This window comes from Panulirus ornatus, chromosome 48, assembly GCF_036320965.1.
Source record: "Panulirus ornatus isolate Po-2019 chromosome 48, ASM3632096v1, whole genome shotgun sequence".
NCBI classification, from domain to species: domain Eukaryota; kingdom Metazoa; phylum Arthropoda; class Malacostraca; order Decapoda; family Palinuridae; genus Panulirus; species Panulirus ornatus.
In genome coordinates, this window is record NC_092271.1 from 29,510,595 (window position 1) to 29,536,044 (window position 25,450).

At 40.7% G+C, this 25,450-nt stretch overlaps 2 protein-coding genes across 6 annotated transcripts in view; one reads left to right on the forward strand and one right to left on the reverse strand.

Moving 5' to 3' along the window:
* The window catches only part of LOC139763935 (uncharacterized), a 34,293-nt gene extending 27,602 nt beyond the window's left edge, over window positions 1–6,691 (reverse strand). Inside the window, exon 1 of the mRNA XM_071690406.1 lies at window positions 6,395–6,691. The gene's annotated coding sequence lies outside the window, so the exon portion shown is untranslated. The remainder of the gene's footprint in view (window positions 1–6,394) is intronic.
* A 4,215-nt stretch (window positions 6,692–10,906) lies between these two features.
* Window positions 10,907–25,450, forward strand: part of LOC139763933 (uncharacterized) — a 36,041-nt gene continuing 21,497 nt past the window's right edge. For 2 of the 5 annotated variants that reach the window (XM_071690400.1, XM_071690401.1), the window contains exons 1-3: window positions 13,813–14,255; window positions 21,439–21,509; window positions 24,149–24,346. In XM_071690400.1, the coding sequence (XP_071546501.1) occupies window positions 14,090–14,255; window positions 21,439–21,509; window positions 24,149–24,346 (435 nt within the window). In that variant the 5' untranslated portion in view covers window positions 13,813–14,089. Of the gene's footprint in view, window positions 11,012–13,812; window positions 14,256–16,720; window positions 16,742–21,438; window positions 21,510–24,148; window positions 24,347–25,450 lie in introns of those variants that run through there. The other 3 variants (XM_071690404.1, XM_071690403.1, XM_071690402.1) reach the window with 3 other exon arrangements.

Below are 25,450 nucleotides of genomic sequence, written 5' to 3' on the forward strand. Positions count from 1 at the left end.
ATATAAGGTCAGATGGTGTAAGTTTAACCTTTAAAGAGATATTCTAAGGCATCTTAACTTTACACGGTAGGCTCATTACAATCTGCATACAAACTCAACTTCTGAGGATCAAATGCTCCTGTGCAAATTCTAATGCTGTACTAAGATTATTTCAAGGTGTCATTAGTGGACAATCAACATATCCGGCAACAACAGTCCAGTTTTGGTCTACATAATGAATCTTATAAACTCAGTGTGGTTTTGGAGTAAGCTTTCCAGGAATAGAGACACTGCCTTCAAAATGTTTAGCACAATTTTGTCAACTTATTCTTGAGGTATTTAATTGGCCCATGCCAATATTCTATAAAAAATCATGCCAAAACTTTTTACCTCCTTTTCAGATGAAATGAAAATACCTTTCAGTAACACATGTGAAACCACTGACCTTTAAGATGATTTTGTACAATGTACAGCCAGAGTTTTTTTGTTCAGAGAATCTGGCAGCGGATGGAACCATGGAAGCGGAAGTGGATCATAGGGTGGGGGAGGGGGCGAAAATTCTGGGGGCCTTGAAGAATGTGTGGAAGTCGAGAACATTATCTCGGAAAGCAAAAATGGGTATGTTTGAAGGAATAGTGGTTCCAACAATGTTGTATGGTTGCGAGGCGTGGGCTATGGATAGAGTTGTGCGCAGGAGGATGGATGTGCTGGAAATGAGATGTTTGAGGACAATGTGTGGTGTGAGGTGGTTTGATCGAGTGAGTAACGTAAGGGTAAGAGAGATGTGTGGAAATAAAAAGAGCGTGGTTGAGAGAGCAGAAGAGGGTGTTTTGAAGTGGTTTGGGCACATGGAGAGAATGAGTGAGGAAAGATTGACCAAGAGGATATATGTGTCGGAGGTGGAGGGAACGAGGAGAAGAGGGAGACCAAATTGGAGGTGGAAAGATGGAGTGAAAAAGATTTTGTGTGATCGGGGCCTAAACATGCAGGAGGGTGAAAGGAGGGCAAGGAATAGAGTGAATTGGAGCGATGTGGTATACCGGGGTTGACGTGCTGTCAGTGGATTGAATCAAGGCATGTGAAGCGTCTGGGGTAAACCATGGAAAGCTGTGTAGGTGTGTATATTTGCGTGTGTGGACGTATGTATATACATGTGTATGGGGGGGGGTTGGGCCATTTCTTTCGTATGTTTCCTTGCGCTACCTCGCAAACGCGGGAGACAGCGACAAAGTATAATAAAAAAAAATAAGAAATCAAAACCTGAGAAATCTGCCCAATCACTAACCTTATCCACAGGAGCTTGCAAATATTTTACAGAAACATTAGGAGCTAATGTTTAATAAACAGTCAAATCATGAAAAAGGGATAATCTAACATTCCCTGAAATTATTTCAACAACACTATTGACAGCAACAATGAAGCAGGAACCACTTATCAATGTGCCCTGTGAAAATTCAGTTGAACAGTAACTAGCAGCTCTCATCTTTAATTTTCTTCCAAAAACTATTAAATTAACCTTCAAGCCCTCATCTTTAATTTTCTTCCAAAAACTATTAAATTAACCTTCAAAGTCTCCCTCAAAGGCCTAAATTGTGGAACTGCCTTATGCTACTACATCAAGCAGGATCAAAGGACTTCTCCAAATCTAAGAACCCTACCACTGCGTTGATTAGCAAATCCTTTCAGAATGTCATTGAATGTTCATATCAATGGGTCTCTGGTAGACTGCAGCTTTCTAAAACCTTATTGGAATGGAGGGATACAATAATTTCTTTCATGGTACCTTGCCAGTATATTATTAATCATTTTCTCTGAAGCTTTGCAAAGAAGACAAGTCAAAGCAGTAACTCTACAGCCTGTAATAAAGGTAGGATCTTGAGCTGGCTTAAAAATGGCAGGAATAAGGGATCTCTTCCAGCTATAAGGGAGTAACTTAGCATTTATACAAGGTGAAACAAATCAAATATAAATTCTATGGATGCTTCAGGAAACTGTTTTAACATATCACAGTGTATTCATTCTCCTCTGGAGCAGTAAATTCAGTATGAACCTGATATCACTTCCTTCATATGATATGGTTCATTATAATCCTCTTTACTGTCACAGGTAAAGACAGTAGAAAAATCTCATTGTCTCATTTTCTGGAACTTCCTACTTTACCTGCTGACACTTGATACTGATGAGAAACTTGAGAATATTAGCTACTGCAGAGGGATCATTTACTTTAATGCCTCAATTACTAAGGCAAGACAAAGAAGTGGAAAAACTTTCGAACTTATATTATTTTCTAAACTTTTAGGTTTAGTAATGGTGTTGATATTCTCAACATAAATTGTCCATTATGCCCTATAAGTTCCTTTATTTTTTCCAGGCACTTTTTGATAAACTACCATTGATACCAAAGATTAATTGTTTTTTAATTTTCTGTAAATATATCTCAAAAGTCTTTAATATGTACTGTAAAACTGGTTCCATTATTGAACAAATGGTTGTGGCTTTTCATTTTTGCTTTAGGAATGCTCTTCTCAGCTTCATCCAAAATAATGTTTACAAAATTATCACATGCTTCTTCAAAACCATGAGTGATGCATTCTGTGGGTAACTAAAGCTCTAATTCTATAGTCACCCCAATCGGCCCTCTCAAGTTTCCATCTCAGAGGCTATTTATTTGGGATAAAGTTTTTAGCTGTACTCAGCAAGATTTTAAACTTACTACTGCCATGGTGTTGAATAAATGACCAATTAATGTAAAAAAAAAAAAAATTGGAGCAAACTTATGGGTCAGTACCAGAAAATTTCTAATTGTGTTCATTGCAATAAGTATGGCTAACATTTTCAAGAATTCTGATGTCAGAGCTAAGTGTCTTCAATTTATCTCTCTCTTACATCTCATTTCACTGCATTCTGTCCCCAAAAAAGCAGTGTTCTTTAAAGTAATCAAGCAGAAGAAAAGGCCTTAGAAGTTCATTAATTAGGTCCTCAATATTCATTTGTGTAAGCTCTACCTCTGGGGGATATACAAGAAGCAGACAGTAATATCAGATTTCAAAGTTACTCTTAATGCTCTGATTTTTTACATAGTTCTCACAGGCACTACACTATGATTGATTTCTGATGTCATGATAATGCCAGCTTCTCCTTTATCCCAATCAACTGGTGGAGGGTCAGATTTAAAAATTTCTTAGGTACATCCATGTATTATGCTCTCATTTCTTAGCTTGGTTTCATGTAGGTAAATGATCTTTGGAAAGGTTTCATTCAATGAAACTTTAAGATCTCAAATGGACCATGTTTCGTAAAATTATGCCCGTTATTCTGAGGAGCTACTCCTACTTGTGGCTGTCCCTACATATGATTCTGTAGAAGATAGAGAAGATATTAAGATGAATCTCTCACTTCACCATCTAAGGACTTATTCTCATTACTTAGCTCACAACCAGCTGGTTTTGAACTATGTCTATTATGTTTCCCTAATTTCTCATTACCTCACAGCAGAGAAGCTGGACCTTTTTAGCTCTTTAAGACATTTGATGCTTTGAAAATTTGATGAGCATTCCTTCAGACATGTATCTGAAGGATTCTCCTGAATGATGCCCCCTAAAAAAGCATCAGTCATGCCCCCAAAAGAAAATAAGAAGAATCACTTCATTTGCCATCACTATGAGGACAAGGAGATTTAGGACTTTCAGAGGGTAAAGTTTTTGTCTTAAATGCATTAGAAAAAGATTTTTTAGGAAAGGTTCAGTATATGTTTCCTCTTACTTCTGCAGGTCCTGTTTTTTTTTATATAAACTGAATACAAAGGTTAAAATCTGTTTTCTCTATTGAATTTGACACAATTTTTTGCAACTGGATTTGTCTGTTTCCCAAGGACCATACTTGCACCCCTTCTGTTCCTCACGTTCAAATAAGACACTGTCATGAACACATATTATAGCTTCATACCATTCTTTGCAGATGATACTAGAATAAGTCAGAAAATCTCAACAAAATATAATGAGAAACTACACACAGACATGAAGTCATACAGTGGGCTATCGAAAACAGTGTGCATTTTGATAGGATGAGCTCAAGTTTTGGCACAAGGAAATATAAGAAATAAAAACCAGAACAGAACATCAGAAACACAAACACCATCACATCAAAAATGAAAAATGTGAAAGACCTCAGCATAAAACTATAGTATGGCTATACTTCCATGAGCAAAACATGGCAATAGTAGCCTCTTCCAAGACAAGGAAAGAAATAACAGTAATCATGCTTTACACTTCAAGGCATCAACACTCCCAAATAGAATACTGTTCTGTACTGAATCTATATATCTGGACAGGCAAAATTGATGAATTCAAAATTGTGCAAAGATCTTTCAAAGCCTGCATTGATGCTGTAAAGGATCTGAACTACTGGAAATAACTAAAGCCACTAAGGCAGTACTCTCTGGAGCATAGATGGAAGAGGTATATCATTATTTTGACTGAGAAAATCCTAAAAGCCATTGTTCCCAACCTACAGGACATGACAGGCATGGAAGACTATAAAATATTATGGCTGAAATCATAAATGCAATAAATATGAGAGAATATATCTTGAATACCTTGAGGACCAAGACAATTCAATTCAATGCCCGCAGCCATAAGAAATATCATAGGATGTAGTGGAGAAATTCAAGAAGGCCCAGGAAAATTATTTACAATGTGTACCATGGACAAGGGAGTTGCAGTCTCCAACAGCTTAGTTGATCAATGACCTAACTCAGCAGCCTAGACTTAACCCCTACTGTATAAGTAGAAGACCTCTGAAGTAAACTCCAGATTGCAAATACAACTTGTGCACTAAATCACCTGAACTTAAATGAGGCCTAAATTTTTCTAAACCATTTCCATATATTTCATACATGATTAACAAATGTGCTGACCTGCCCTTTCCTTTATCATTACAAGTAAAAGAAGTATATATGCTGAAAAATACAGAATGTGTTGTAGTGTGACAGTTTTCCAAAAACTTTGCAAATACACTTTTTACTTTATGTTTCTTTTGCTGCAGTCTCTACTATCTCAAAGTTTTGTCTCCCTCTATTGATAATCTTACCATTCTAAAGGCATTAAGTCAAAATCTATGTCCATAAGATATATACAGAAAACCTTTTTTACCAGTACTCATACATGTATAATGATCAAATATACATCAGTCTCCAGGTGGCAGCCGCAGGCTATTACTTTATCATCAATGTCTTTTCTGCTTCTTAAGATTTGTGCATTCAATTCAATAATCTTGAAGAAGACACAGTGTTACAAATACTGAAATGACATTACTCTTCTTGAAGGTCACAGCATTGCTGTCCTACAAAGCCACCAACTGATAAAGGTCAAGTGTTGCCATCCTACACAAGACAGAGCTGCAATCCAACTGGTAAATACAGGGTTGCTATCATAGTGGTAAAGACACAGAGGAATTACACTAATGAAGAAAGAGTCATGATCCAAAGCATATAATGCATATCCTTTAAAATTTGAAACTAATATTTTTTTTTTATAGGAGATAGTGCTGAAATAAGAGAGGGAAATTACTTAACCTGCCATCCTTGAGAAGAGAGTGCTGCCATCTTTGAAACGTCAGTGACAAGTGTGCTGTCACAGGGATTAGGCAGTGCTACTATACTACAGAAGAAACAAGGGTGTAACTATGGATGGACTATCTTAAAAAGAACAATGTTGCTATCCTATACAAAATTCGATTCTGCTATCCCACAAGGGACAAAGTGCACATTACCTATTAAAAAAAGGGCATCAATTATCAGGCACAGGAAACTGTAATGTAGAGGACACTGCCATTATCCTAAAAGATTCAGGGACACTACCAGAGGTCAGCCTGCACAGAAAACACCGAGCAACTGTCATGAAAAGGACAGTGCTACTATACCACTTAGGACACAGTGTTACTATGCTAGTGGACACAGGTCTACTATGCTAGGGGACACAATGCTACCATGCTTGTGGTCATGGTAGCTACTATACTCGGGGATACAGTGCTATTACGTCAAGGGGGACAGTACTACTATGCTTGGGGACACTGAGCTACCAACGCAAGGGACTCTGAGCTACCATGCACGGGGGTACAATGCTACTATGTTAGGGGAGAAAATGCTACCATGCTAGGGGACAGTGTTGTGTTAAAGCATATCGCTATGTTAAATGGCATTGTGAAGGTATGGCGGAAGACAAACTACTACTAAGCTCGAGAAAAAAGTGCCATTATGCAACTAAGATACCACAACTATGAAAGTAAACACTTCACCCAAAGGAACTACCGACTTACCTTACCACGGTTAACTCAAGATATCATCACTCTGTCTCCCATCTGACAATAAAAACAAGGGTCCATCTGTTATAAATCAATTACTAGAGTAATTACTTACCAAGGCGTACAATGTGTGGAGCAGAAGTTATGCTCGATCTTGAACTCAGCTAAACTGTTGTAATAGTATCATGAACTCAATCCAACAGGTCTCTTGTTCATTGCTGCCTACTCTTCCTTACCAGGATTTCTTTTTCGTTTTGTGTATTATTTGTCTTCTTATCAAAGTTGATCCTTTCATTTACCATTAAGTATTTGTAAGGGACTTCATGCTTTAATCACCAGGCTCCAGTGACGGTTCATAGATTTACATTTCGCTAAACAACCGAAATAAATTTACGAATACAACATTGGAATCAGCTGAGAACTATCTTTTGTTCATGTGAGAGGCCTTGCTGTATATTTTCTTAAAAGAATTGCATGCACTTTAAAATAGATATTATCATGAGATAGTAACTAATAATAGGATACTTTGGTTACAGATTGTTTATGTATATCAACTTAAATTCTTTGTAATCCAGTTTTAGATTCGGTGTATCTAAGCCTAAGCCTACGCCATTTGTCTGCCGTTAGATGCTGTGCAACCTCTAAAAAATATTCTAGTTATCAACATACTAAGTTTTGTGTTGCATAAGAATTATTTCATGTAAATCTAGAACTTTAATGTAATTTTGGAAAGACAACGGTCTAAGCTTGGAAATCACTTCTACTAGTGTTAATACATCAGAGAATTAGTAAATCATCTCAAACAAATAAATCCTTGAGAATAAATGAGAGCGTTGCTGGGTTGCATTCTGAAATGCAATCCGTAGTGTGCTTACGGGTTCGGGCGGTTGGTTGTGGGGTGGACAGACTCAAGACCTGCCTAGCATGGGCCAAATAGGCCTCTTGCCTCACTTGTCATGTTCTTTATATATATATATATATATATATATATATATATATATATATATATATATATATATATATATATATATATATATTCATTTTTTTTATTTATTTTGCTTTGTCACTGTCTCCCGCGTTTGCGAGGTAGCGCAAGGAAACAGACGAAAGAAATGGCCCAACCCACCCCCATACACAATGTATATACATACACATCCACACACGCAAATATACATACCTATACATCTCAACGTACACATATATATACACACACAGACACATACATATATACCCATGCACACAATTCACAGTCTGCCTTTATTCATTCTCATCGCCACCTCGCCACACATGGAATACCATCTCCCTCCCCCCTCATGTGTGCGAGGTAGCACTAGGAAAAGACAACAAAGGCCCCATTCGTTCACACTCAGTCTCTAGCTATCATGCAACAATGCCCGAAACCACAGCTCCCTTTCCACATCCAGGCCCCACACAACTTTCCGTGGTTTACCCCAGACGCTTCACATGCCCTGATTCAATCCACTGACAGCACGTCAACCCCGGTATACCACATCGATCCAATTCACTCTATTCCTTGCCCGCCTTTCTCCCTCCTGCATGTTCAGGCCCCGATCACACAAAATCTTTTTCACTCCATCTTTCCACCTCCAATTTGGTCTCCCACTTCTCGTTCCCTCCACCTCCGACACATATATCCTCTTGGTCAATATTTCCTCACTCATTCTCTCCATGTGCCCAAACCATTTCAAAACACCCTCTTCTGCTCTCTCAACCACGCTCTTTTTATTTCCACACATCTCACCCTTACATTACTTACTCGATCAAACCACCTCACACCACATATTGTCCTCAAACATCTCATTTCCAGCACATCCACCCTCCTCCGCACAACCCTATCTATAGCCCATGCCCCACAACCATATAACATTGTTGGAACCACTGTTCCTTCAAACATACCCATTTTTGCTCTCCGAGTTAAAGTTCTCGCCTTCCACACATTTTTCAACGCTCCCAGAACCTTCGCCCCCTCCCCCACCCTGTGACTCACTTCCGCTTCCAGGGTTCCATCCGCTGCCAAATCCACTCCCAGATATCTAAAACGCTTCTCTTCCTCCAGTTTTTTCCATTCCAACTTACCTTCCAATCTGCTCGTCCCTCAACCCTACTGTACCTAATAACCTTGCTCTTATTCACATTTACTCTCGGCTTTCTTCTTTCCCACACTTAACCAAACTCAGTCACCAATTTCTGCAGTTTCTCACCCAAATCAGCCGCCAACGCTTTATCATCAGCGAACAAGAACTGACTCACTTCAAAAGCCCTCTCATCCACAAAAGACTGCATACTTGCCCCTCTCTCCGAAACTTGCATTCTCCTCCCTAACAACCCCATCCATAAACAAATTAAACATCCATAGAGATATCACGCACCCCTGCCGCAAACCGACATTCATTGGGAACCAATCACTTTCCTTTCTTTCTACTCGTATACATGCCTTACATCCTCGATAAAAACTTTCCACTGCTTCTAGCAACTTACTTCCCACACCATATACTCTTAAGACCTTCCACAGCGCATCTCTATCAACTCTATCATAAGCCTTCTCCAGATTCATAAATGTAACATACAAATCCATCTGTTTTTCTAAGTATATCTTACATACATTCTTCAAAGCAAACACCTGATCCAAACATCCTCTACCACTTCTGAAACCAAACTGCTCTTCCCCAATCTGATGTTCAGTACATGCCTTCACCCTCTCAATCAATACCCTCCCATATAATTTCCCAGGAATACTTAATAAAATTATACCTCTGTAATTTGAACACTCAACTTTATCCCCTTTGCCTTTGTACAATGGCACTGTGCATGCATTCCGCCAATCCTCAGGCACTTCACCATGAGCCATACATACACTGAATATCCTCACCAAACAGTCAACAACACAGTCACCCCGTTTTTTAATAAATTCTACAGCAATACCGTCCAAACCCGCCGCCTTGACGGCTTTCATCTCCCGCAAAGCTTTCACAACCTCTTCTCTGTTTACCAAATCATTCTCCCTGACCCTCTCACTTCGCACTCCACCTCGACCAAAACACCCTATATCTGCCACTCTATCATCAAACACATTCAACAAACCTTGAAAATACTTTCTCCATCTCCCTCCCAAGTGCAATTTCGTATAATGGTCACAGAGTCTGGGGAGATTAAAGAATGAGATAATAGAACACTCAGTTGACAGGGTGGGGGAACAATTATGTAGGGGATCAGTTTTAAAAGTCGGCTAAACGATTGTCTATGCGTACTTAGAAACACACAAAATTTACATTGATAATAAGAATTACTAGAAGTACGTACTTTAATTCTATCAACTATGACCATGAGTATACCATATGTAATTTGTGAAATGTAAGAGAATGGTCTTGAGATATTCACTTGCACTTCAGATATTACAAGCAATTGAAAGACTCGTCCGTAGTGACATGAGTGGGATGATAACTACTCTTAAACTTTGGTTTATTTGGTGTGCAAGGACAACAGTCTCTGTTTGTAAACCTAGGTCGTCATCTGAACATTGTCCAAGGCAAGTTACAGCAGCCACACCCAGGTGGGGGAGGGGGGATAATGTCACCTCATCCCACATGCAGTCATGGGCTTAGCTACATTCTTTGTTTGTTTGGGGAGGGTGGTAGTGCGTGTGTGTGTGTTTGTGTGTTGTGTTGGGGGGGGGGGGTAGGTAAGGCTTCAGCAAAAACAAGAAAGACGTACCTGCCTCCACTAATCCGATTGCACAGTACTCTGCAAACTAAATGTGTAACATTATTGATATTCTGTCGTTAGCAACTCGAGGGGAGGCCACTGTGATTTCTGCTTCTTTCAACATCGATAGCCTTTATGTAAGCTTAACCTTCCCGTGCTTTCCCCAAACGGTACGAGTACGACTGACTTCATCAAAGAGAGTCCATCCACCTCAGAAGCTGGCATATTATCCCTTTCCAGTGTAAAATTTACTTTTCTGATCTTTGAACCTCAGTGAGAATTCAGAATTCGAACCATAATAAAAAGGTGAATTACAGTCCTCTTGATTATAGTCACATGAAGCTGATTGCCTATACATCGTTTGAATTGCGCCGAGATCCCCATAAAAGATTTTCTAATCTAAAGAAAAAATCTAAGAAAACTACTTAAGGTTCTAAGTGTGCAGTCAGGCTTAGAGTACATACCAAACACTGTGAAGACGAGAAAAGGATACTTAGGATCTTGGTGTAAACATCAAATAGACACAAGTGCCGGCCGGTATACTAGAGTGATCCCACAGCGCCGCCCCTGACTGACTAGTTCTATTACCTAGTGCCGCTTTATGGCACTGCAGCGTTCAGCGGACTCACATAGGTAATCTTCACCCCTAAATATTGTATAATTATCTCCACACCGCAAATTTGGAAACATCTACTACTTTTTTAAAAAGGTGAAACATTACAAGTTCTTTGTGCGATCTGTAACAATTTGTCTGCTTCATGAGAATAGAACAAAAAACTATGTTGCTGCAAGCAGTGCTCCAGCCCAATCACCAGTCATGGGAAAGGTAGTGTCATGGTTGGTTACAGAGGTAGCCAATAACCTTGAGCGACCTCTACTGGTGTTCTGTCGTCATGTTCACTCCCGCCCTCATTACTTATCACCAATGTGGCCACAGCTTCTCGTGTGACCTTGGAAAAAGCATCCAAAGCGTCAGTTGCTGGATATTACCAGTCCCTCTAGTCTTATGGTAAGTATTTACAAATTAGGTTAAATAATGTGTTAAATTCATTTCAAAAACACACCTCTACTGTAATGGTTAATACGACTGACCATGAGTTAGAATAGGCGTGCACGAGTTGGAATTTTCAGCGTAATATATATATATATATATATATATATATATATATATATGACATAATTAGGAATTGTAATCGATTCCAGGGCAAAGGGAATCATACTCATGATTACATTACATGATTACTGCATATCAAATTGGCTTTGGGAGATCAGAGGTGGGCGAAGCAGGAACCATAGCTTGGGAAAAAGTGCTGAAACGTCTACCCATGTCAGATGCCGTCCTGTGCATAGGAACTGGTGGATCAGACACTGACTTGTCATTTGCCTTGCCGGTACGTAGTCGATTGTGTTTGCCACTTTAGTTTATTGTGAATTCGATTCGAGTCAAGCAGACATGTTATCATCAGGAATCGTAATCACTGGAAATCATTTCACATTTTTTGAGGAACCGTAATCGTAATCAGTTCCATTAATGGAAGAAAAATGTAACATGTTTAAATCATATACAAGAGTTTATATATATATATATATATATATATATATATATATATATATATATATATATATATATATATATTGGTTCCAACAATGTTATATGGTTGTGATTCATGGGCTGTAGATAGGGTTGTGCGGAGGAGGGTGGATGTTTTGGAATTGAGATGTTTGAGGACAATATGTGGTGCAAGGTGGTTTGATAGAGTAAGTAATGAAAGGGTAAGAGATGTGTGGTAATAAAATGAGTGGTTGAGAGAGAAGAGGGTGTGTTGAAATGGTTTGGTCACATGGAGAGAATGAGAGGGGAAAGATTGACAAAGAGGATATATGTCAGATGTGGAGGAACAAAGGGAAGTGGGAGACCAAACTGGAGGTGGAAGGATGTAGTGAAAAAGATTCTGAGCGATCGGGGCCTGAACATACAGGACGGTGAAAGGCGTGCAAGGAATAGAATGAATTGGAACGATGTGGTATATCGGGGTCGACGTGCTGTCAATTAATTGAACCAGGGTATGTGAAGCGACTGGGGTAAACCATGGGAAGTTTGTGGGGCCTGGATGTGGAAAGGGATCTGTGGTTTCGGTGCATTACACATGACTGCTAGAGACTAAGTGTGAACGAATGTGGCCTTTGTTGTCTTTTCCTAGCGCTACACGGCGCGCACGCGGGGGGAGAGGGTGCCATTTTCATGTGTGGCGGGGTGGGGACGAGAATGGATGAAGGCAGCATGAATATGTACATGTGTATATAAGTATATGTCTGTATGTATACGTTGAAATGTATAGGTATGTATATGTGCGTGTGTTGGCGCTTATGTATATACATGTGTATGTGTGGGTTGGGTCATTCTTTCGTCTATTTCCTTACGCTACCTTGCTAACGCGGAAGACGGCGATTAAGTTTCCCGCGTCAGCGAAAGAGCGCCAGGAACAGACGAAGAAAGGCCACATTTCATCGCATACATTCTTAGGCTATTATGTGTAATGCACCGAAACCACGGTAACTTTTTCACATCAGACCGACAGACCTTACACTTGGTTTCCCAGGCCGCTCCATGCCCTGGCTCAGTCCAATGAGCGATTTCGTTTACTTACTTCAGGAGTGAGTACCGATAGAGAGAACCAGAATAATGATGCACAGACGCAAATATACGAGGGAGGAGAGGGGGTATGCCCTTAATATCAGAAATGACTCGTTGGGCAATAGTTTTGGTTTGTTAGTAAATACGGTGTCAAGCAATTTTATACGAGAATGGGTAATCTTTTGAGCCTTGAATTCGAATTATCATTAATAAATGTCAAAAAGATGACAAGTATATTATAGTCGGGATATAACAAGACCACGTCCTATTTGTTGGGCACTACCTCGTAACCCCCCCCCCCCCCACCCAGAAAAGTTTCGCGTATGGGTGTAAGAGTTCCTTCCAGCCATCACTAGCTTTCCTGAGGTATCAGAATAAATTAAGTTGCGCTACTAAGGACGATTTCCCACCCTTCTTGTCTCATTTGCTTCATCCTTTGGTTCTCTGTTCAGTCCTCATGAGTAACTCAGGATCCTCTTTATCTTCCTTCCTGTCATGTAGATTTGATCAAGATGGCTTAGACCTAATTAGCGGCAAATGAAGTTTAAAATATTTCTTTATTTATATGAATATCCTTATTGATGGGGAAATAAAGTCTTCACACTGAACGTACGTATATCACAGGTTACCCCTTCCTCCAGATACTAAAATCCACTTCTGCGGATAAAAACAAATGCCCATGTTGTAGCAGTTTTACCTTGACCTTGCTTATCAGTCTAAATCGTTCTACTGCACTGCGAATAAAATTCATTCTGGGAGACAGTCCAGATATTTTCGTGTTTTAGCCTAGCTGATGTAGCTAAACCTAGCATACAACAAAAGTGGCCCTATCTGACCTTGTAAATCGTTGCCATATCTCCTGGCAAAAATAAAGATGGCCTTGAACAGAAAATATGAAGCTAGGTTGGTCATAAGAACCCTATCCAGGCCCCAAGGTGGGCCACACGCCAAGATCAACATCTTCGGTACACATGAGAATATTTTGTTTGGTTGTGTTTAACACACGAGGATGAAGGATGGAAATATGTGAATACTTTAGGTCGAGATTAGGGCAGTTGACACGGTTATGAACAACACTCATTACTCATTTTTTTTTTTACTGTTGATTCTACGGTGCAGAATGTATTTTTTGTGGTATCCTTGATGGCCGTCACTGATACCACTTGAGCAGACTTCATGTGCATGAGGCAGTGTGGGCTAGACTGTGGTGGGAAGGAGGAGCGGCCTGCCGCTATCAAGGGCTTCTCTGTCCTTGCCAAGGAGGCTGTTTGAGGGCATTAAAGTGATCACAAACGATCACATGTAACTTTCACGACGAGGAAAACAGTTTAGATCACCTAAACTGTCAATGTTGTGGCGATTTGCCTGTTATCAGCGTGAGCAAGAGAAGGTAGAGTAAGGCAGGTGGAGGGGGAAGAGGCTGACGCTGTGATCACTGACGACTGATACAAGATGGCCAAGTTAGAGGTTGTAATGCGACTTATAGCAGTGGTTGGGGTGCTGGTGGGACCTGGGAATAGCATCCTGTATGACGAAGACCTTACCTGTCCTGGCCAACTCGCCTCTATCCTCAGGGAGATAAGAGACCTCTTGGCCTCTGATGACGACCATTGCTCAGGTAACAGTAGTTCCATACGTCCAATGATCGTATCCCGCGATCTCTTGTACCCGGAACATCTCTGGCTGGTATGAAAGCGTAAGCGTTTGGCTTTATCTCTTCAAAAGAAGTTTTACTCATTTCTTAACGCTTCATGCCGTTATACAGCGTTGGCTACTTTAGGATAGATAATTTGAAGTTAAAATTACGAAATAAATTATATAGGATTTACTAATTGTTAAGTTATACATACTGGAGCTTAACCATCCCATAGAATGGCAAATGCAGTGTTACAGCTTGCATAAAGTTTCTTACATCAAACTTGCTTAGTTCGAATAACGTGCATGTGCTCCCCCTTCATGATGTGTGGGACGTCGTCTGTCATGTTGCTTCACTCTACCATTCATATTCACACTCGCACCTCCAGTCAACACTCGAGTTTTTCTACCTCCGTCATATTCTCAGTTAACTTGCTTGAGTCGATCAGTTGTGAAGCACCTTGCATTAGTCATGTCCCAACTGCTGTTGTCGGATTCATACGAGTAATGTCCCAGTTACCGCTGTCGACGTCGTCTTGCGAGTGATGTCATAGTTATCGTTGTGGGAGTCATCTGCGGATCATGTTCCAGTTACTGCTATCGGCATCTTCTTGCGATACACATCCCAATTACCGTTGGCGTCACCATGCGAGTCATGTCCCAGTTCCTATTGGTGTCATCTTGCGAGTCATATCCCAGTTACCGTTGTCAGAATCATCTTGCGAGTCGTCCCCGTTGTCAGTCATCTTGCTATTAATGTCTGTTACCGTTGTCGGCGTCATCCTGCAAGTCATGTCCCAGTTTTCATTATGAAGTTATTAGGCGAGTCATGTCCCACTTCCCATTGTTGGCGTCATCTTGCGAGTCATGTCCCAGCTCCCGTTGACGGAGTCGACTTGTGAATCATGATGTTTGTAGTACACAACCTTAGTATGTCTTTATATATTTAATGCCAGAGTAATGTTTGTGTACTCATGATACGAGTTTTCGTGTAGTCATGTTCGCAACAGGTCCGGATCAGAATCATGTTCCCCAGCAAGTTCAGGTCAGTGTCATCTCAAGCAGGTCCGAGTCATATTCCTCATTAGGTGCGGGTCAGAGTAATGTTCCTCAGCCAGCAGGTCCGTGTAAGAGCCATCCCCAGCAAGTCCGGTTGTCACCTTCCCCGGCAAGTCCAAGTCAGCGTCATATTACCCAGCAAGGCCGGGTTAGAGTCATCTTCCCAAGCAGTCACCGGTCAATCATGTACCCTAGCAGGTCCGGGTCAGTCATGTTCCCTAGCAGATCTAAGTCAGAGTCATGTCACCCAGCAGGTCTGGGTCAGTCATCTACCCAAGCAGGTCCAGGTCAGAATCATGTTCCCCGGCAGGTCCGGTTCAGAATCATGCTCCCGGCAGGTCCGGGTCAGTCATCTTTCCCAGCTGGTTCAGGTCAATCTTTTCCCGAAAGGTCTGGGTTAGAATTATCTTCCTAAGTGGGTCCAGATCAGTGTCATGTTCCCCGGCAGGTTCGGGTCAAAGTCATATTTCCCAGCAGGTATGGGTCAGAGTTATGTTCTCCTGCAGGTCCAGGTCGAGGTCATCTTCACCAATAGGTCCGGATCATTTTAATCTTTCCAGTAGATTCGGGTCAGAGTTATCTTCCCCAGCAGGTCCAGGTCAGACAAATCTTCCCCAGCAGGTCCGGGCTAGAGTCTACTTGCTCTGTCACATTTTTCCTGTCACATCAACAACCCAGTCATGCTTAGTGTCACGGTGTTTTACTAGTGTTATTCTGAGCCAGGTTTCAGTAATGCTGCCACTCACATTATTTTTTTTTTCAATAATCTCAACCCTTCATGTTCTCCAACTCGTGGTAAGTCATTATCAGGGTCATGTTGTACTGCTCTTTATATTCGTCATCAAACTGAAATGTTGACCATCTGGCAAGTGTCAGTACTGCAGGGTATGTTGACCATCTGTCATGTGTCTGTACTGGAGCCTGAGGTGGTGACTGCCTGTCATGTGTCAGTACTAGAGCCTATGTTGACGGTCTGTCATATGTAAGTCCTGGTGCCTGAGGTGTTGACCCACTATCATGGGTCAGTCTTGGAGCCTGAGGTGTTAATCACCTGTCATTTGTTAGTCCTGGAGCCTGATGTGATGACTGCCTGTAATATGTCAGTCCTGGAGCCTATGGTGTTGACTGCCTGCCACATGTCAGTAATGGAGCTGAGATGTTGACCATTTAGGATAGACTTCAAAATTGTTTTCCCTGTGAATATATCATGATGTGTCCCTACAGTCTATAGCCAATGGCAGAAATTGGCAAAACTCAGATCCACTACAACAAAAGCCAAGATTTGTGCTTGAAAATAACACAGTAGAAACCATGATATATCATAAATCATGACACCACAATTGCAATCAGGTACTCACATGTGCACATACACAGAAATATATTCCAAGGATGGTTGATGGTGGTGGAAGAGTAAGTTGAACTGCTTCATGTTAAAATGCTTAGGCTGAAAGTAGTATTTATTATACTTAATCTCTGTCTCCAGCATCAGCGAGGTAGTGCAAGGAAACATGAATGACCCAACCCACCCACATATACATGTATATACATAAATGCTGCAGTGTGGATTCAGAAGTGGTAGAGGATGTGTGGATCAGGTGTTTGCTTTGAAGAATGTATGTGAGAAATACTTAGAAAAGCAAATGGATTTGTATGTAGCATTTATGGATCTGGAGAAGGCATATGATAGAGTTGATAGAGATGCTCTGTTGAAGGTATTAAGAATATATGGTGTGGGAGGAAAGTTGTTAGAAGCAGTGAAAAGTTTTTATCGAGGATGTAAGGCATGTGTACGTGTAGGAAGAGAGGAAAGTGATTGGTTCTCAGTGAATGTAGGTTTGCGGCAGGGGTGTGTGATGTCTCCATGGTTGTTTAATTTGTTTATGGATGGGGTTGTTAGGGAGGTGAATGCAAGAGTTTTGGAAAGAGGGGCAAGTATGAAGTCTGTTGTGGATGTGAGAGCTTGGGAAGTGAGTCAGTTGTTGTTCGCTGATGATACAGCGCTGGTGGCTGATTCATGTGAGAAACTGCAGAAGCTGGTGACTGAGTTTGGTAAAGTGTGTGGAAGAAGAAAGTTAAGAGTAAATGTGAATAAGAGCAAGGTTATTAGGTACAGTAGGGTTGAGGGTCAAGTCAATTGGGAGGTGAGTTTGAATGGAGAAAAACTGGAGGAAGTGAAGTGTTTTAGATATCTGGGAGTGGATCTGGCAGCGGATGGAACCATGGAAGCGGAAGTGGATCATAGGGTGGGGGAGGGGGCGAAAATCCTGGGGGCCTTGAAGAATGTGTGGAAGTCGAGAACATTATCTCGGAAAGCAAAAATGGGTATGTTTGAAGGAATAGTGGTTCCAACAATGTTGTATGGTTGCGAGGCGTGGGCTATGGATAGAGTTGTGCGCAGGAGGATGGATGTGCTGGAAATGAGATGTTTGAGGACAATGTGTGGTGTGAGGTGGTTTGATCGAGTAACGTAAGGGTAAGAGAGATGTGTGGAAATAAAAAGAGCGTGGTTGAGAGAGCAGAAGAGGGTGTTTTGAAGTGGTTTGGGCACATGGAGAGAATGAGTGAGGAAAGATTGACCAAGAGGATATATGTGTCGGAGGTGGAGGGAACAAGGAGAAGAGGGAGACCAAATTGGAGGTGGAAAGATGGAGTGAAAAAGATTTTGTGTGATCGGGGCCTGAACATGCAGGAGGGTGACCAAGAGAGACAGCGACAAAGTATAAAAAAAAAAAAAAAAAAAAAAAAAAAAAATATATATTATTTTTATTCTTTATTATACTTTGTCGCTGTCTCCCACGTTTGCGAGGTAGCGCAAGGAAACAGACGAAAGAAATGGCCCAACCCCCCCCCATACGCATGTATATACATATGTCCACATACGCAAATATACATACCTACACAGCTTTCCATGGTTTACCCCAGACGCTTCACATGCCTTGATTCAATCCACTGACAGCACGTCAACCCCGGTATACCACATCGCTCCAATTCACTCTATTCCTTGCCCTCCTTTCACCCTCCTGCATGTTCAGGCCCCGATCACACAAAATCTTTTTCACTCCATCTTTCCACCTCCAATTTGGTCTCCCTCTTCTCCTCGTTCCCTCCACCTCCGACACATATATCCTCTTGGTCAATCTTTCCTCACTCATTCTCTCCATGTGCCCAAACCACTTCATAACACCCTCTTCTGCTCTCTCAATCACGCTCTTTTTATTTCCACACATCTCTCTTACCCTTACGTTACTCACTCGATCAAACCACCTCACACCACACATTGTCCTCAAACATCTCATTTCCAGCACATCCATCCTCCTGCGCACAACTCTATCCATAGCCCCCGCCTCGCAACCATACAACATTGTTGGAACCACTATTCCTTCAAACATACCCATTTTTGCTTTCCGAGATAATGTTCTCGACTTCCACACATTCTTCAAGGCCCCCAGAATTTTCGCCCCCTCCCCCACCCTATGATCCATATATTTGCAGGGAAAAAATGAAATAGAGTGGGAGATGTATAAAAGAAAGAGACAGGAGGTCAAGAGAAAGGTGCAAGAGGTGAAAAAAAGGGCAAATGAGAGTTGGGGTGAGAGAGTATCATTAAATTTTAGGGAGAATAAAAAGATGTTCTGGAAGGAGGTAAATAAAGTGCGTAAGACAAGGGAGCAAATGGGAACTTCAGTGAAGGGCGCAAATGGGGAGGTGATAACAAGTAGTGGTGATGTGAGAAGGAGATGGAGTGAGTATTTTGAAGGTTTGTTGAATGTGTTTGATGATAGAGTGGCAGATATAGGGTGTTTTGGTCGAGGTGGTGTGCAAAGTGAGAGGGTTAGGGAAAATGATTTGGTAAACAGAGAAGAGGTAGTAAAAGCTTTGCGGAAGATGAAAGCCGGCAAGGCAGCAGGTTTGGATGGTATTGCAGTGGAATTTATTAAAAAAGGGGGTGACTGTATTGTTGACTGGTTGGTAAGGTTATTTAATGTATGTATGACTCATGGTGAGGTGCCTGAGGATTGGTGGAATGCGTGCATAGTGCCATTGTACAAAGGCAAAGGGGATAAGAGTGAGTGCTCAAATTACAGAGGTATTAGTTTGTTGAGTATTCCTGGTAAATTATATGGGAGGATATTGATTGAGAGGGTGAAGGCATGTACAGAGCATCAGATTGGGGAAGAGCAGTGTGGTTTCAGAAGTGGTAGAGGATGTGTGGATCAGGTGTTTGCTTTGAAGAATGTATGTGAGAAATACTTAGAAAAGCAAATGGATTTGTATGTAGCATTTATGGATCTGGAGAAGGCATATGATAGAGTTGATAGAGATGCTCTGTGGAAGGTATTAAGAATATATGGTGTGGGAGGCAAGTTGTTAGAAGCAGTGAAAAGTTTTTATCGAGGATGTAAGGCATGTGTACGTGTAGGAAGAGAGGAAAGTGATTGGTTCTCAGTGAATGTAGGTTTGCGGCAGGGGTGTGTGATGTCTCCATGGTTGTTTAATTTGTTTATGGCTGGGGTGGTTAGGGAGGTGAATGCAAGAGTTTTGGAAAGAGGGGCAAGTATGAAGTCTGTTGGGGATGAGAGAGCTTGGGAAGTGAGTCAGTTGTTGTTCGCTGATGATACAGCGCTGGTGGCTGATTCATGTGAGAAACTGCAGAAGCTGGTGACTGAGTTTGGTAAAGTGTGTGAAAGAAGAAAGTTAAGAGTAAATGTGAATAAGAGCAAGGTTATTAGGTACAGTAGGGTTGAGGGTCAAGTCAATTGGGAGGTGAGTTTGAATGGAGAAAAACTGGAGGAAGTGAAGTGTTTTAGATATCTGGGAGTGGATCTGGCAGCGGATGGAACCATGGAAGCGGAAGTGGATCATAGGGTGGGGGAGGGGGCGAAAATTCTGGGAGCCTTGAAGAATGTGTGGAAGTCGAGAACATTATCTCGGAAAGCAAAAATGGGTATGTTTGAAGGAATAGTGGTTCCAACAATGTTGTATGGTTGCGAGGCGTGGGCTATGGATAGAGTTGTGCGCAGGAGGATGGATGTGCTGGAAATGAGATGTTTGAGGACAATGTGTGGTGTGAGGTGGTTTGATCGAGTAAGTAACGTAAGGGTAAGAGAGATGTGTGGAAATAAAAAGAGCGTGGTTGAGAGAGCAGAAGAGGGTGTTTTGAAATGGTTCGGGCACATGGAGAGAATGAGTGAGGAAAGATTGACCAAGAGAATATATGTGTTGGAGGTGGAGGGAACGAGGAGAAGAGGGAGACCAAATTGGATGTGGAAAGATGGAGTGAAAAAGATTTTGTGTGATCGGGGCCTGAGCATGCAGGAGGGTGAAAGGATGGCAAGGAATAGAGTGAATTGGAGCGATGTGGTATACCGGGGTTGACGTGCTGTCAGTGGATTGAATCAAGGCATGTGAAGCGTCTGGGGTAAACCATGGAAAGCTGTGTAGGTATGTATATTTGCGTGTGTGGACGTATGTATATACATGTGTATGGGGGTGGGTTGGGCCATTTCTTTCGTCTGTTTCCTTGCGCTACCTCGCAAACGCGGGAGACAGCGACAAAGCAAAAAAAAAAAAAAAAAAATGTATATATATATCTACACTGTATACTAATGCTTGATTCAGATTAGAACATAAATCTTAATTTGGTTTCTTAGTGAATTAGGGTTGCTAGATTCTAATGGCAGGAAACAAATAATTTCTGTTACAAAGGATCAAAGTTACATAGCCAACATGTGTTTTGATCCATGAAAACTTTCACTTTGTTAATTAGATGACTTCCCAATTTTAGGTAAAAATCAACACCACTTTTTTCTTTAATGAATAAGCCTTTTATAAGCCTCTACACATATGATTTATCTAACCATCATTAGATTAGGAGTGGTAATTCATGGGCCAATGGCAATTGAAATTCTGTAAAGAAAAAGTCCCCACTAGAGCTTACTTCTCATTCAGCAAATGAAAGACTTCTTTAACACTTTGGAGCAGTCCTATTCACAACTTAATCAAATATAAAAATATAAACTATTTTGAAACTATTCCACTCATTTATATGACTGAATAAAAGACTGTAATTAAAATATTACCATTCTGATCCTTTTCACTTATTATAGGCAGAGGTGCAAGTGGGATGTTTGGTGTTCAGTCTGATGTGGTGATGCAAGCACTGCGTCAGCATGGTGAGGTGAGTCTACATTGTCACTTTGATGGTAACTGACTGATCATTCCTCATTGAAGCTACTCACTACACTACCTGTTTCAAAAATACATAAGCAACTAGTTTTACTCATACCAAAGAGAGTTTGTCAAACTTTTCACATACCCTACAATTAAGTGAACATTCTGAATAACATGCAAACATATACATACATGTTAGCACAATCAAAAGCACCTATGTAATTAAACAAACACACACACATCATTCTTATACAATCCCAAGTATCCTTTCACATCAGTCCTGGAACTGTAGCTCCAAGACCCACCCATCCAGGGTCTCCTGCAGCTTTAAGCTTGCACTAAACTCAGCAACAGGGACAGGATAGATTCCTTTGAAGTGAGTTCTTTGACAAGACTGTCCTCTCTTTCATCACCTGACAATGATAAAGCCTAGCCAAAAGTGATTCTTCACTTGCTAAGTAAACCCAAGCATGAGGAAGCCAGCAACGCCTGCATGCATATAAAACCAACAAACAAGCATGTGGGTACATATTCATATATACATGCATGCACTTGTAAATCAGTCCTCATGCAGAAATATGAAGCGATTGTAAAATATTGGTTTTCTTCAAGAAACCAGTCACATAAAAGTTACAGTCTATTTCCAATATGATATTTAGAGTAATGTGAGGGGTTAAAACTTTCTTCTAGATGCTGAGAATGCCACACATGGTTCCACTGTTTGGCCATTATAGGCACCTGATGCTTTTCTCAGGGTGAAGGTAGATCCACTTTTCACCACTCATGGGTCAATCTTATGTATTTCTAATATTCATCCTTGCTAAAACCACTTCTATCTGTTGGCTGCAATGAATATTTGTCACCCACTTGCAAAGATCTACAGTAGTTATTTGCACCTTGTTAAGTATTATCTGCCTCCATTTACTGCAAAGACATTCTCTTATCTAGGGCTTTATATTGCAGTGTCAGAGGAAAGCAAACTTCACAGCAAGGCAGTTGCTGCTGCCTTTGGTTGCTAACTACCTTGATTATTCTGACAAATATCAGTATAAATGAGGAATCACCATAGTAATATCATCTGTTGTGATGACATAAGTACAAGCCAGTCTTTGATCTCCTTCATCTGTGGGTGTAGTAACTTTAATATGTTGATGGCCTGCAAATATTAAGACAATAGTAAGGTTCTCTAACCATTTTAATCATCTTTATTGCCAACAGCATGGCATAAAGCTCAGATAGACAGAATCTTCAGGAGATAAGCTTCCTCTAAAGTCTTGAATCTCTCCATCTGCAAACCGCCACAAAGCACATGCCACTACTGTAATCAGATTTAGAGCCATCTGTGTATATTTCTTTTGAACCTTGGTGCTTTGAAGCATGTTATAGGAATCTTTGCTTGATTTCCTTTTTGAAGCTTTCTTACTTACTGACTGCAACCAAATCTGCAGTGTGGCTGTGCTGGATTGGTCCATGGTGGGATCTGGAGCACTTCAGTTGGTACAATCCTAGATATTCAAGATGAGATCTTATACAGATTCTATCATTCAACCCCCACAACTCTAAGTACTGCCCTTCCAATTAAGGGTTGATCACAACCCTATAGCTAGGAGAAAATGAAATCCTTTGTCACCTATTATAGTAAACCAAGTTCACATTTTCCATATGTAGTCACGGAGGTGGTTCTCTGCTTTTCACATACAGTACAAGGATTGCATTTAAGAGAATTGAAATGCTTCAGTGCAAAGCCTTAGAGTTTTGCTGAAGACAGAATCTAACATCTTGAGAAATGTTGGTGATGAATGACATTCATGGTCCAGCTTGCTAAGGACTATTGCTTGGTATAGCCATGATAATGTTACATGATCTGCCCCCCAAGTCATGTGAGAAAGCACATGCAGTGTACAAAGTGCTTACATGGTCTTCACTTAATGTCCTTGGATAAATACAGAGTGCTTACATGGTCTTCACTTAATGTCCTTGCATAAAAGGCACTCATGTAAGTCTCAGTTCAGATATTAGACCCAAAACTTCACCCCAATGAACTTAGTGGGTCCAATCCCAAGAAGATGATTGGCTGGGGGTTCCCTTTAGTTTTATGGAAGTGCATAGCTATGGTTCTGTTGGAAGAGAACTTGTAACTGTGGTGAGTGGCCCATCGAGACACTCATACTCTATAAATGTTTTTGTATAGATAGACGTGTTCTTTGTAGTATATTACAGTACATTTATATATCTAGTCTATAACCACCAAATCTTTTCTGTACTATTAGAATTCTCCACAATTGTAACTCCAAAATACCACTAGAATTTGACTTATGAATTTTACCTAAAGTAGAGATGCTGAGACAATAATATGGTTAACATTTGTAATGTATCCTTCTACATCTAACTTGAGGGTTCAAGCTGAATCAACAATGTTCATTAAATATCACATACTAATACTTATAACCTTTAAAATCTATTTCCTCAGTAAAGAGTACATGTATAAGAAAGCTGATATAATGCATATGTTTCCACATACACCTGCATGAATATGTAATTGTATGTTTCATTCAGATGTACTTATCTTAAGTATCTTAGGTAAAATACTAACCATGCTCAGGTAAAGACAATGTGCATGTTCTGCTAACAAACATTCACTTACAGGTGGTGGGGTCCCTGTTGGCTCAGACTGAGTCACTGAAGCAGGCTATAACATCAGTGGCAGAGGTACAAACTGGCCAACAACAGCTCCTGCTTGCTTTAAAGACTGAACTGGAAATGGAAAAGCATGCCAAACGGACTCAGAGACGCACCATTCAGGATTTGAGGTCTGAGCTGCACACACTTAGGGAGGAATCAAAGGTTGGATATGGTAGTATGGACCTTTTGTCTATAAATACTAATTTCCATATGCCTACTGTCATTTTAATCATAACCCTTACATTCCCCTCCCTCCTTCACTTAAGAAATGAACCATTCCTTTTGCTCTGTAACAAATATATGCACATTGGCCTGCATGTCTGGGGTAAAGATGAAGTTATATACTGTATACAATTACCAGTACTTGTAGATGACATTAAGATTATAAAAGCCACATTCCAGTGCACCAAGATTGTCTTGTTCAACATCAACAAAACTATATACTCTTTATAAGCATATGATAAAAAAAAAGTCATCTTGTTCCTTCATAATGCTTCACATATACAGTGTTAAAATTTCTTATATGTCATCATACCCTTTGACATGTACTGTCAGTACTGTGACAGTGGAGCAATGGAAGCCTTCAGGTATATATAATGAACTCTAACGTATGCTATAACTGCAGGTCACAAGCAAAAATATTTCTATGACCATCCTTTAATATTTATAATTAACCTTATACATTCAGAAAAATTGGAGGAAGTGAAGTGTTTTAGATATCTGGGAGTGGGCTTAGCAGCGGATGGAACCATGGAAGTGGAAGTGAGTCACAGGGTGGGGGAGGGGGCGAAGGTTCTGGGAGCGATGAAGAACATGTGAAGGTTCAGGGAGCGATGAAGAATGTGTGGAGGGAGAGAATGAAATCTTAGCAAAAATGGATATGTTTGAAGGAATAGTGGTTCCAACAATGTTATATGGTTGCAAGGTATGAGTTGTAGATAGGGTTGTGCAGAGGGTGGATGTGTTGGAAATACAATGTTTGAGATGGTTTGTTCAAGTAAGTAATGAAAGGGTGAGAGACAAGTGTGGAAATAAAGAGAGTGTGGTTGAGAGAGCAGAAGAGGATGTGTTAAAATCATTTGGACATATGGAGAGAATGAAAGAGGAAAGATTGACAAAGAGGATATATGTGTCTGAGGTGGAGGGAAGAAGGAGAAGTGGGAGACCAAATTAGAGGTGGATGGATGGAGTGAATGAAAAAGATTTTGAGCAATCAGGGCCTGAACATACAGGAGGGTGAGAGGAATGCAAAGAATAGAGTGAATT